This window comes from Cajanus cajan, chromosome 7 (assembly GCF_000230855.2).
Source record: "Cajanus cajan strain Asha chromosome 7, NIPB_CcT2T_4, whole genome shotgun sequence".
In the NCBI taxonomy this organism is placed as follows: Eukaryota; Viridiplantae; Streptophyta; class Magnoliopsida; order Fabales; family Fabaceae; genus Cajanus; species Cajanus cajan.
This window is the reverse complement of record NC_138523.1, coordinates 58,307,583-58,321,221: the sequence shown is the minus strand read 5'-3', so window position 1 is coordinate 58,321,221 and position 13,639 is coordinate 58,307,583. Positions and strand designations below refer to the sequence as shown.

The 13,639-nt window shown below is 36.3% G+C and overlaps 1 protein-coding gene across 1 annotated transcript; it reads left to right on the top strand.

The window, feature by feature from the left end:
• The first annotated feature begins 12,321 nt into the window (after nucleotides 1-12,321).
• On the top strand, nucleotides 12,322-13,198 carry LOC109816899 (VQ motif-containing protein 8, chloroplastic). Its single transcript, XM_020382049.3, has one exon. The coding sequence runs from the start codon at nucleotides 12,377-12,379 to the stop codon at nucleotides 12,950-12,952; it is 576 nt and encodes a 191-aa protein (XP_020237638.1). The 5' UTR covers nucleotides 12,322-12,376; the 3' UTR covers nucleotides 12,953-13,198.
• Nucleotides 13,199-13,639: the final 441 nt, after the last annotated feature.

Below are 13,639 nucleotides of genomic sequence, written 5' to 3'. Positions count from 1 at the left end.
TATGGAGGTTCGTACTCGACCTTAATTTGGAGTAAAACAAATTTTGCTGAGGTTCGTGCTCGACCTCGAATGAGCGTATGGAGGTTCGTACTCGACCTCAATTTGGAGTAAAACGAATTTTGTCAAGGTTCGTACTCGACCTAGAATGCTTTGAGGTTCGTACTCGACCTCGATTGGGGGTAAAATGAATTACGCCGAGGTTCGTACTCGACCTCGAATGAGCGTATGGAGGTTCGTACTCGACCTCAATTTGGAGTAAAACGAATTTTGCCGAGGTTCGTGCTCGACCTCAATTTGGAGTAAAACGAATTTTGCCGAGGTTCGTACTCGACCTCGAATGAGCCATGGAGGTTCGTACTCGACCTCAATTTGGAGTAAAACGAAATTTGCCGAGGTTCGTACTCGACCTCGATTTGGAGTAAAACGAATTTTGTCGAGGTTCGTACTCGACCTCGAATGAGCGCATGGAGGTTCGTACTCGACCTCAATTTGGAGTAAAACGAAATTTGCCGAGGTTCGTACTCGACCTCGATTTAGAGTAAAATGAATTTTGCCGAGGTTCGTACTCGACCTCAAATGAGCGTATGGAGGTTCGTACTCGACCTCAATTTGGAGTAAAACGAATTTTGCCGAGGTTCGTACTCGACCTCGATTTGGAGTAAAACGAATTTTGCCGAGGTTCGTACTCGACCTCGAATGAGCGTATGGAGGTTCGTACTCGACCTCAATTTGGAGTAAAACGAATTTTGCCAAGGTTCGTGCTCGACCTCGAATGAGCGTATGGAGGTTCGTACTCGACCTCAATTTGGAGTAAAACGGATTTTGTCAAGGTTCGTACTCGACCTCAAATAAACGCTTTGAGGTTCGTACTCGACCTCGATTTGGGGTAAAACGAATTACGCCGAGGTTCGTACTCGACCTCGAATGAGCGTATGGAGGTTCGTACTCGACCTCAATTTGGAGTAAAACGAATTTTGCCGAGGTTCGTGCTCGACCTCGATTTGGAGTAAAACGAATTTTGCCGAGGTTCGTACTCGACCTAGAATGAGCGTATGGAGGTTCGTACTCGACCTCAATTTGGAGTAAAACGAATTTTGCCGAGGTTCGTACTCGACCTCGAATGAGCGTATGGAGGTTCGTACTCGACCTTAATTTGGAGTAAAACGAATTTTGCCAAGGTTCGTACTCGACCTCGATTTGGAGTAAAACGAATTTTGCCGAGGTTCGTACTCAACCTCGAATGAGCGTATGGAGGTTCGTACTCGACCTCAATTTGGAGTAAAACGAATTTTGCCGAGGTTCGTACTCAACCTCGAATGAGCGTATGGAGGTTCGTACTCGACCTCAATTTGGCGAGGTTCGGACTCGACCTCGAATGAGCGTAATAGAGTTAAATGAGTTTTCATGAGGTTCGAATTCGACCTCGAATGAAAGTGTTAAGGTTCGTACTCGACCTCATAGTTTTGGCGAGGTTCGGACCCGACCTCGGATGAGCGTGAAAGAGGTTGGTTCGATTTCGTCCTTTATAAAACCAATAAATAATAATGTGGATTGAGCAAAATGAGTGTTTTTATTGATCATTTTTGTGTGCCTCGTTAAAAACTCTCCCAGTCAAGGACTGAGGCGGGAAAAGAGTGCACAACTTCGTTCATACAGAAAAGGGAAATGGAACTTAAGGAGCTACGGTGGGGGGACCCCCTTGCTTTGCTTGCCGGACGAGGAGATCTTCAGACTCTCGGCGTAACACTGCCGAGCTATCTTCTGATTTGCTTTGACGGAGATGATCTTACCGTCATTCCCTGAGAACTTCATGGTGAGGTGTGGAGTGGATACCATTGCTCCGAGCTGATTCAAGGTTGGCCTCCCGATAATGATGTTATAGGAGGTGTTGGCCTCCACGAGGAGGTATCGAACCATGATTCTCCTTGTATCCGGAGGTACCCCGAAAGTTGTTAGTAGGTCTACGTACACGCGAGTGTGAACTCGCTCTCCTGCGAAGCCGACTAGGGGCTCCGTGTGAGGTTGGATGAGAGAATGGGGGACGTCTAGCCTGAGGAACGTCGGCCAGTATACGACGTCGGCCGAACTCCCTTGGTCAATGAGTGTCTTCTGTACCTCCCAGTTGGCGACTTCCACCACGATAACCATGGGATCATCTTGGTTGGGGCTGACACCCGCGTAGTCCTCGTCAGAGAAGGAGATCGGTGGTGAGCTTTGGTGTGAGGTCGAGGTGGTAGAGTGGATGCAGTTGACATTTCGTAAGTGCCTCTTTCGGGCCGAGCTGCTGGCGCCTCCCCTAGCGAAACCACCTGCAACTGTGTTAATCACTCCTCGTAAGGGGGCTATCCCTGTTTCCTGGCTTATCTCGGCCTGCACTGCGCCGCCGGCATTTTGTTGGGAGCCAGAGGGTTGGTCCGTGCGAGCTCCCGAACCTCGGCCTCTGCCGCGCCCCCGACCGCCATAGCCTCCTCGGTGATCTTGCTGTCGCTGGATATACTGGTCGAGGTGGCCTGCCTGGACGAGCTCTTCGATACGGTCCCGAAGCGTGCAACACTTCTCCGTGGTGTGACCGTGGTTCCTGTGGTACCGACAGTGCTTGGACTTGTCGGCGCTGTTGGGAGTGTGACCTGGTGGTGGAAGGGCGAGTAGGTTGTTGTTGCTGGCTTCTTCTAGAATGTGGACTCTGGGTGCGTTCAGGGGAGTGTAGAAGTCATACCTCCCCCCTCTGTTTGCCCTAGCCGACTTCTTGAACTGGCTGTCATTGTTGACTTTGACCTTATCGTTGTGACCCTGCTCTGGCTTCGCTGGTCCTTTTCCGCGAACCTGGTCACGGAAGGCGGAGTGTTCCTCCATCTGGATGTAACCTGCAACGCGGGCACGGAGCTCGTCCATGTCGCGGGGAGACTCACGACATAAGCTGTCGACGAATGGCCCGGGCTTGAGTGCCATGAGCATGGCATGTAGGGCGACCTCGGGATTCAGGTTCCTGATCTTGATCGAGGTGGCAGCGAACCGTCCATGAATGCCCGGAGCGGTTCATCGTCGTTTTGTCTGAGACTGGCCAAGGCGGCTGAAGTGACATGGTGAGGTCGGCTCGTCGCATATTGCGCGGTGAACCTCCGGACTAGGGTGCCGAAGCTGTCGATGGACTCGGCAGGCAGTTGGGTGTACCAGTTGAGCGCGGAACCCTTAAGTGAGGTCAGAAACACCCTGCACAAGATAGTATCGTTGTTGGTGTAAAGATTTACCTGTGTTGTGTACAGGTCGATGTGCTCGTCCGGGTCCGTCGTGCCATCGTAGCGGTCGAGGTGGAGAGGCTTCCACCCATGAGGGAGTGGTGTCTCCATAATGCCATCCACAAAAGGGTGGCGGCGGAAGGTTGACTGATCCCCCGCGGCATGAGTAGGAGCCTTGCTGACTTCATGGGTCGGCTTGTGCGTCGGTGCATGGGACCGATGTGAAGCAGGTCTGGGGGTTGGAACCTTAGTTGCAGTCCGGGATTGGGAGACTGAGTGCTCCTCCTTCTCGTGGTTGCTCGTATGAGGAGGATGATCGGAGTGGCGGTGAGGGAGTTGAGCGCGGATTCGGTCGTTCTCGACGCGTAGCGCCGCCAGGTCGGCTTCATTAGCGGTACGCATTGCTGCTAGGTCAGTGTCGTGCTTGGCACGCATGTTTTGTAGGTCGGCGGCATGTTGCTGCCGCATCTGTTCGACCTGGTCGATTAGTCTCCTCAACGCTGCTTCGTTATCCATGGTAGTTGAGTGGTTTGCGTCGTCTGTTGTGCGTCTACTATGGCTTCTGGTGAAAACCATAAGCGTGGCCGATAAGAGTTGTCTTGATCGGCCCCACGGTGGGCGCCAAATATTTTTACCGGAAATTTGCTGTAGAGCTGATCCGCCAGGTAAGATCGGTGAGCCTCCTTCGCTGGTACGCTGGTGCTCCAAGATGGGGGTGGTACCTGCAAAAGAGACTCCGATGCTAAAGTTAGGGTTTGTATGAGTATGAGTCTCGTATATGTAATGCACGTTCCTTGGTGTGATTTAGGGTTGCTTTGGGCCTTGGGCCTGAGATAAGATATGATAAGATTAGATAGTGGATCTCGTCCGAAGCGAGATCCCTCGAGATCAGTTATGATCTGCTTAAATGTCGGGCTGACGTCGCGTAGCGTGTGCCCAACCTCATCTTGTGCTGTGATGCCGAGCTCGGAGCTCGGCTTTGCAGTATGGACAGTACACCTACTTTTCTCGTCTTTTCAGTTTTTAGTAGATAATTTTAATTATCTCAATTTTTACATTATTCCCTTCTCTCCTCTCCTTTTAGTTTTCATAATATTACCCTCTCTCTCCCATCTCTTAATGTTCACTCGTTCCTCAGGACATAGAATTGGCTTTCGACAATGTCATAGACATGTGTGACTTCTTCTGCAATGTGAAAGGTGTCAAACTAAATATGTATTCAAAAAAGTATAATATTAAATTTAGTATTTCAAATAATTTTAGTGTTCTAGAAAATATTTTGTAAAATGATAAAATTAGTGTTTTGAAAAATATTTTTTGAATATGTGCTTTTAACATAAATTTAGAAAGTACTTTTCTGGAATAGTAAATTTACCGTTCTAGAAAGAACTTTTCAAAATTATATAAAATAACACACTTTTGGAAACTATTTTTTGAAATATTAAATTTACTATTATGGAAAGTACTTTTTAAAAGTGTATTATTTTACATAATTTTGAAAAATTCTTTTTAAAATAGTAAATTTAGTATTCTATAAACTACTTTTTGAAAGTATATAAAAAATACAATTTCAAAACATATTTTGGAACACTAATTTCACTATTTCAAAATAATTTTACATTTCAGAAAGTACTTTCAAAAATATGAAATTAGTGTTTCAAAAAGTAATTTTCATAATACTAATTTTAATATTAAGGTTTCTAAAGGTGTGAAAAAGAGGGAGTGTTTGGAGAAGAAAACATACATCTGACTCGGCACTTTCAAAATTGTCAAGGAAACTGCATGTGCCAACAAGACCATCACACGTTAGTTCTATGATTTAGATGCATGTGAAAACTCAAAGAGGTGAGATGAAAGATAGTAATTTAAAATTCGAGAGAATTAAAACTAACTATTAAAATGGTGATGATGAGTGAAAAAAATAAGAAAGTGTAAAATTAAATTAAAAATATTAAATTGAAAGTTGAAGGTGTAAAATTAAAAAATAAAAAAAATCTTAAAAATAAAATAGAAAAAATAAAATAGGATAATTAAATTAGTAACATGTTCACAATTCGATTTATACATATTTATAGCCCAATTTAAAAAGTTATTTAATGATGAGAGAACTTTTAAAAAAAAAAGTCATACAATTATATATATTAAAAAGATATTTAAATAAATGAATTTTATTTGGTGAAAAATATCGTAATATTTTATTAATAAACGGTGAAAAAATTATATATATATTATATTATATATATATATATATATATATATATATATATATATATATATATATGATATTTGTTCTATCTTTTATCAATTAATAAGTATGTTGTAAAGGTAAAAAAAGAAAATAAAACAAAAATAACAATAGTCATGTATTAGTTATAACTAATTCAAACTTGTTATATACTTGTCCTGTCCGTTCTCTTTGTGAAAGGAGGAAAGCAATTCGGAAGTAATTCTTCTACTATTTATCTTATATTTACATGTTTTTATTTCCCTTTTTATGTTTTTTAATTGTATAGTACATAGATATGAATGAGAATAGGTTAGATTAAACTATATTTTAAATATATAAGTCACATTTATTCTATAAAATTAAAGTTTAAGTTTGATCGATTTTCTATCATAATTTTTTTAAAAAACTTGGTTTAACTTTTTCTTAAAATCTGATATGGTCTATTAACTTATTTAAAAACTCATTTTATATTGACAAATATTAAATAGGTTAATTAATTTAATTTTGAATAAATCAATAAATTTATTTTTAAATATGTGTGTGAATATAAATTAATAAACTTATATAAGGTTTTTGTTTTGAATAAAATCTCACAAACTCCATTATTCAAAAGCTTAGAGGGAGGATTCTAGAGATAAAAGCACTATTTCGTGAGCTTCCTTTTCCTCTAACTCTTATCCAATTTTTCCTTCTATCTCATGTTGTATTGTTGAATTGAATTCATGTCAATAGTGGTTGGAACCTTGGGGTTGAAATTAATTGGGTGAGGTGCAAAGTTTCGAGTTTCCATTCTTTTTGTACTTTGATTTCGTGCTAGCTCGAGGTAAGGGAAGCTGGATTTATAGTATTTTGGATGAGTTGATAGCTAGTAAATGATCTTTGTGATGCATGTGGTGTGAAATTCCAAAGGTTGTGGTTCTGTTGGTGAATTCAAAATGAAAGACATGTTGGAAATTTGGGTTTTTGGGTTCTTGAGGGAGAGAGTGATTATTTGCCATGAATTATTTTTATATGTTGATTTTTTAGTTGGATTTGAGTTTTATTTGACAAGTACAATCATTATTTTGTGTTGCATGTATGGTTGTGGTTGAATTTCAGGTGGATTTAGCAAAACTTGTAATTTGTGTAAGTGTAGTTTGTTCGTTGCGTCGGACACACCTTCATGGCACCGGGCATCGCTCTAACATGAGACTCTCTATCTCGACCATGCTGGGCATAAGATTGGTAGTGTTGAGCGTGAGAATAAAGACTCGTCTCAGGTTGAAATGGTGTTGAGCGTGGTTTAAGTGGCATCGAGCATGAGAACCTTAGGGTGTCTTTAACTTGGTGACGTCAAACCCAAGGTTGAGTGGCACCCAACGTGACCAAACCAGAGCTCTCTGTTTGGATAATGTGGGGCACTATTATGGTGACATTAGGTGTGGTACCTTGCCATGTCATGTGTTAGGTCTCAGGGCCTTTACCTTATTCACATTGAGCACGTGGTTGTGTAGCATTCGGTGTGGGCGAGGCAAAGATTTCCTTGCCTGGATGGTGTGGGTGTTAAGTGTTGGTTGTTGAAGGAAAACATGTTGGTTTATTTGTTGAATTGTTCAATTACTTGTTGATTGAGTCGTTTGTTGAAGTGTTGAGTTGAGCACTTCAACATTGGGAGGAAACTAAGTTAGCAGAGGTCTAGAGCTGAAGTGTTGAGTTGAGCACTGCAGCCTTCGGAAGAAACTGAGCTAGCAAAATTCCAGCAATGAAATGTTGAGTTGAGTGCTAAAGCATTGAGGGCAGATGACCAAATTTGGTCTTGAGATCTTCGTGAAAGTTTTATCCTTTGATGTTGTCTTTCCAATGGATTTGGAATCACCTGAAAGGGAGGTTTATAACTCAAGTTATGACCTTTTTAGTAAGTACAGGTCAAGCTATCAACATTTAGACAAATTGTTGCGATTTTTACAATTTTCAAAATGGTAAATGATGAAATTAGAACCTGAGTTCTTCATGAAAATTGTAGAAAAATTTCTTGTCTTTTATATAAGATAAGAATGAGCATGATAAGAGTAGTAGAACTTCCTATGTGATATTTTATGTGAAGGTTGTCATTTCATAATAAGTGATTTGGTTAAGTTGTATTATTTGTTGAAAGATGATTAAGTTGTAAGTTGTTCTAGTTGCTTAAGTTGGTTTATGATGTTATTTTCTTAAGATGGGAATGTTTTAAACATGTATGTTGTTTACGTTTTGTAAGTTGACTTGATGTGAAGTTGAAAGTTGAGTCGAGTTGTATGTTGTGAAGTTGTGTAGCCATGTTAGGATTCTATATGAACAATGTTGATGTGTTTTTGAGATGCATGTTGATCATATTGTTGCAAATGAGTTGTGATGATGGTGATATGACCACTTAGGACTAGAGGAGATATTTTCAAAGTTGTATATCTCATTGTGTGGATATTGTGTTATAGTACTCTGAGAGTCCAGTTTGTTAAAAAACCCTTCTTAGAAAGTTGACCCTTGTTGTGGATACTGTGTTGTTTCTCCTCTAGGACTTTGTTGGTACCGTGTGTAGGCAAGGTCGAGACACACATGTATGAAACAACCATAATATAGAGGTCAAGTCGAGCTATACTGATTACAAGTGACCAAATAAGTAAAGTACAAAGTCGAAAACTTAGTTCCTAACCAAGTATCGGAAGGTTGTAATATTTGGAGGATAATTGGTGGGTTAATCCCATAGGGAGCTTAGTTAATCTAACTAATGTCGTGATAGAGCAATACCCAACTGTTCTATCCTAACATTAGTACTATACTTCTTTGTTTAAGCGACAATATCTGAGGAACTAAGTTGCTATGTTGTGGATTTATATATGAATTGTTGTTGATCTAGCAAGCTCAAAAAGATTATCCTATGTTGTCAGTTTGGTAGGATCAAACCACTTAAACAACTCACCTTGTGTTGCAGGAGATCTCCTAGTTAAAATGCATGACAACGTATATAGTTGTTGTGTACTTGTGTTAAACATATGATGTTCTAAGATGATTGCGTTGTTCATATGCTACGTTGAACTGTGATGAAATGTGTTGTTGTGTTGATTCAAAGTTGGATTATGTTGATTTGTGTTGTATGTTATGATGTGTTGTTGCTATGTTGTCAAAGATGAGATTATGATGTGATGTTCCTATTGTATACACACACACGCGCGCACACACACACACACACACACACACACACACACACACACACACACACACACACATATATATATATATATATATATATATATATATGTTGTTTCCTTTTTTTCATAGTTTACCTTTGCGTGTTTTTATGTGATTTTGACTACAATGATCATACGTGGTATAAGAGCATGACAGGAATAAGGCTGGAGTATTGTAGTAGAGGCTACACAATGACATTGAAGTTGGATGTTTTGATGACTACCTATTGAAAGTAGATTTGTGTAGATAATTATAGTTACTTGATTGACAACTTAGTTGTATATTTACATATACATGATTATTCTATGTATATTGCACATATTAGAATAATTATTTTATCCTTATATGCATGCAATATTATATCTATTCTAGTATTTATACATATACGATCTTAAATTAGTAGTTGTGTCGCTTAGTGTAGGAAAATTTATTTCATGAACCAAAAGTCTAAAACATCATCACTATTGTTAAAAAAAATATTTTCCACCTTTGAAAAAGCCCAAACAATAAGAAATTTAAATTCAAAAGTATTTAAGCCATCCAATTTCATATATAACAAGCTCTTTAACGTTGGATTTGTTATTTATTTAAATTTATAAATTTTAGAGTCTCACGATTTATTTAATAAGACTCTTTATCTAATGATAAAAATTTATAGTTTTTATTTAATCTTAGTTAATATAGTGTGAATTACATTACTCTTAAACATAAGCTTAGTTAGTAAAATATTAATTCTTTTGGAGGATTTCTCACTTAACTTTTTCATGTATAAGTTTAGGAGCATATGTTTATTTATTTTTTAAGAAAACTTTGATATATTCTATTGAGTTTAATTTTTATATAATTTTAGTGCAAAAAAATTATATTTGTAATCAATTAGAAATAATATTAAATATTAATTTTAAAGTATGTATTACAAGGGCCAATAATTCAATTACATGACAATCCATTATTAAATAATAATATAAAAATCCTTAATTTACATTTATTAGTGTATTTCAATTGAATTCTTATTTTCTATTTTTATAGATATTTGTTGAGTAATTTGTCTAATTTGGCTCATAATAGGCTAGAAGATAAAAATATTTAATTTTGATAATACAATTATATATTATATAAATAGTTAAAATCAATTTGTTATTTAATTTATAGTCGTGAAGTGTTTGTAGGTAATATCACAATTATATATAAACAATGCTAAAAGAATCATTTAATAACAAAGGATATAGTCCACAGAAACGCTTAAAGTAAGTTTAAGAAGGCTATGATGAATCATGAATGGTATACAAGTTTGTGTTTGTTAGTTGCAAATAGAAAACAACCAATTTGTAGAAGCGCCAGCTAACCCACCATATCACCTGTCAACGCGGCCCAAACATTTTATTTCTTATTTCATTTTCGAACCAACACTTGCTGTCTCCTCCCTTTTATACCATAAATAATATTCTTTTATATATACACAAAACACCTTTAATTAAATATTTAATATATACAAACAACGACTTTTGTCAATTATTGACGCCGGCTATACTTTTATTTATACGTTACAATGTACAAAGTCCAGGAAATACATATCATAACAATTGAAAGTCAATGAAATTGACTTTTAATTATGACAATGACCGCAATACATGTCACATCATTCACTTTTTTTTTTTTTTTTTTTTTTTTTTTAATCTTAACACCTAGTAACTTTAAACTTAAGAAGCAGGATATCATATATATATATATAACATTTGATGCAATACCAAATTTAGATGTAAAATATAAAATTATTATAATAATCCAGATAAAATATTATTATTTATCTAAATATTTTAATATCTCATATATATTAGGGAGCTACTATTCTACCCATAAAAATTGAAGCATTTTGGTACTTTAAGTTATCTTGATAAATAAGTTTAAAAACAAAATTCAAACATTTGAAAATTTCAGATTAAAAATTAATTAATTAAAAAGGTTAATTCAGAAAAATTAATCAAAAGATCAATTTACATAATAAATTTTATTTATACAAAAGTGGGACAGAATTGCAAATTTTTAAATAAAAGGTTGTAATAATACTATAAAATATTAAAAAATATTTGTTTTTATTTGAAAAGTATTTGAATCGATATATACTACATCTATTTTAAAGCATGCCTGCGTTTGTAGGTATAAAATATTATACTGTGCATTCTAAAGCCACGATAAGGTTTGTGAATCCAATTTGTTTTTTTTGTTGTTTCATTTGGTAGTTACTTACGGCCACCGATGAGTTATTATTAGACTATTTATTTCATCTTGCAATGATGTTGCAGGTTTTTTTTCTTCCTGATATTTTGGTTTAATAAGAAGTTAGGACATACTATAATAATAAAGTGATATTTATTTAAGTAAAGACCAAACTTCAATCCATGTTTTAAAAGTATAATAAAGTACAATGCCAACAATTTATTTTATTTTTTAATCCAACAAAAATTTAGAATTAAGATCGAGCTAGTATTCACAGTATTTTTTTTCTTCTCTGAAAGACAACAGAGTTATTGGAAAAAAAAAAAAACATGAAAAACACAGCCACGTTCACAAGTTATTAGAGTAAGATTATTATTTTTATTAACAATATATTATGTTGGCGAAATAAGCTTGTCCAAACATAAATTAAATCATATGAAGTTTATAAAATAAGTAAAAATTAATTTATATTATTCTGACTTTTTTGTTTTAAAAATTTAACTAGAAACAATTATTAGAAATAAAAAAATTGTCATTATTTCCCTTTCCTTCTAAACAAACTATCTGTGTAAAAAAAAAAAAAAACATTTGTTGTCAACTAAGAAAATGGTCATAGTGAGACAAATCTTGGCTTCCAAGAAATTCTGCATCATCTAAACCTTATATTAATTATTTTCAAAATGGGATAGTTTGAGTTTGTTAAAATTCAAACTTATGTTACATATCCACGCGAAGAGTAGTGATAGAATAAGAATAGAAAAGTAATAGGGATCAATCTTAGAGTCAAATGAAATATAAGAGAAAGCAATAGAAAAAAAAAACATATTATATATAATTTTTTTTTGTTGTTCAATAAACTTAGATGAGTCGAGTCTAAAAATATATCAAAGTTAATGAGTCTGACAAGACTAAATGAATGTTTACAGAGATAAATACTAATAAAATTTTCACATGAACTTGAAGAATTGTATATAAAAATTGAAAACGTAATCGATATTACATATTAATTTTTTTAGAGGCAGAAAAAGGAGATTGAATCGAAGGTGTGCGGCTTCTGCGTACGTGTGCGGGCGGCTAAAGAGGCGCGGAGGCCTAACGTGTAACAATATACAAACAACTGAACAACCAACCCACTGGGAATAATATTAATCTTCTTCAACATTTTTTATTTTGGTTCAAATCAACAATTTTCTTTTGTCGTACGCATCTTGGGTCATTTTAATTTTATTTTTCACGTTATTACACATATTAATGAATCAGGTAAATAAACATTTAGCTGCGTTTCAAACTCCAGCAGTCAAATCATATTATCTATAATATTTCCTATTGACAACTATGAACTGTAGCTAAAGTGTCAACGGTCATAGTTGTTGGCTAATGGCTACTATTGATTTTCCTTCTCAATCTCACTCTATATATAACCCCTCTTCCTGTATCTTTTTTCCTCACTTTTCCATTTTAAGTTCATACACACATTTGAAGACCGATTAAGATGAGGCCTGGTGCAAAGTTATATGAGTTTCATGAACCGAAGAAGGTGATCAATGGTCCACGTCCTTCTCCTTTGATGATCAACAAAGATTCTCACAGGATTCGCAAGCCTTCAACATGTGTTGATGCAGACACCAAACTGAACAAACCACAGAGGATTAATCCCATCATCATATACACACATTCACCCAAGATTATCCACACCAAGGCTAAAGATTTCATGGCTCTTGTTCAAAGACTCACGGGTAGGTCAAGCACCAACGATGACGTGTCCACTACCTCACTGCCACAAGAAGCTTCAGAGAATTTTGGATCATCTCTGTCTGATGGATCCAACAACAATAGTAATAATGAAACTAGCTCAGCTCTTAGGAGGGGTGAATATGATAGCACAAATGTTCAACGTAGTCCCTCTCATCTCGATTTTGTTGATATGCCACTTTTCACTCCAAATTCCTCAGATTTCTTTTGTTCATCTCGTTCGATGTTTAAATATTCTGATTCCCCATATGGGGTTCTGGGAAGTTTGATATCCCCTTCCGCGTTGGAATTCATCAAAGAACTGCCCGAATATTGACATCAATTCATCTGCCTGCAGTCTGCACGCTTTGTTCATATTTGTTCAACTTGATTTTGTTCAATAATAGTTCACTTTCTTTGATGTAATAGGTTGGTCTCTTTAACTTTTTTTTTTTCTTCTTCTTCGGATGTCTTTGTAAATTTTGTTGTATTAGTGGTACGGAGCTGATCAACTATGACACTGGCTACGATTAATGTGAATAGTAAGGAGATTTAATTCATTCATTCTTTCTGGACATAATAAGTTCATCTGTTTGATTTTGTTAGTGTAATTCATTTCCCTTTTGTATTCTGTTTTCATGCATGTTCCTTTTTTCATTACATAAAATTAAGCTGCAAGTCGATATGTAATCTTGTTTCTTCACCGTGTGCGTGGATTATGCAATTAAGCGGTGTTATACTATTACTGCTAGTTATTTCATCAGTTTATAATTATTGGATCTATATGCATATAAACATCTAGTTAGTCAGAAGACAATGCTACAAGGTTCTCGGATCAGTGTCTGTCAACATGTTACAGTTGAGTTACCTGATTTCAAATCCATTGGAAGAGCTGTACCTTCAAAAGCCAAAGTCAACTCTTTCGTTATCATACCATTTTCTTTGTTACGACTTGGAGTTCTTTTAATGGCGACTTACTAATATTTAACATTTGCTTACAGTTGGAACGTCTGATCACATTCAC

Bases quoted from the DNA above. Each gene is read 5' to 3' on its own strand.
- LOC109816899 (XM_020382049.3), top strand. From the start codon at position 12,377: ATGAGGCCTGGTGCAAAGTTATATGAGTTTCATGAACCGAAGAAGGTG.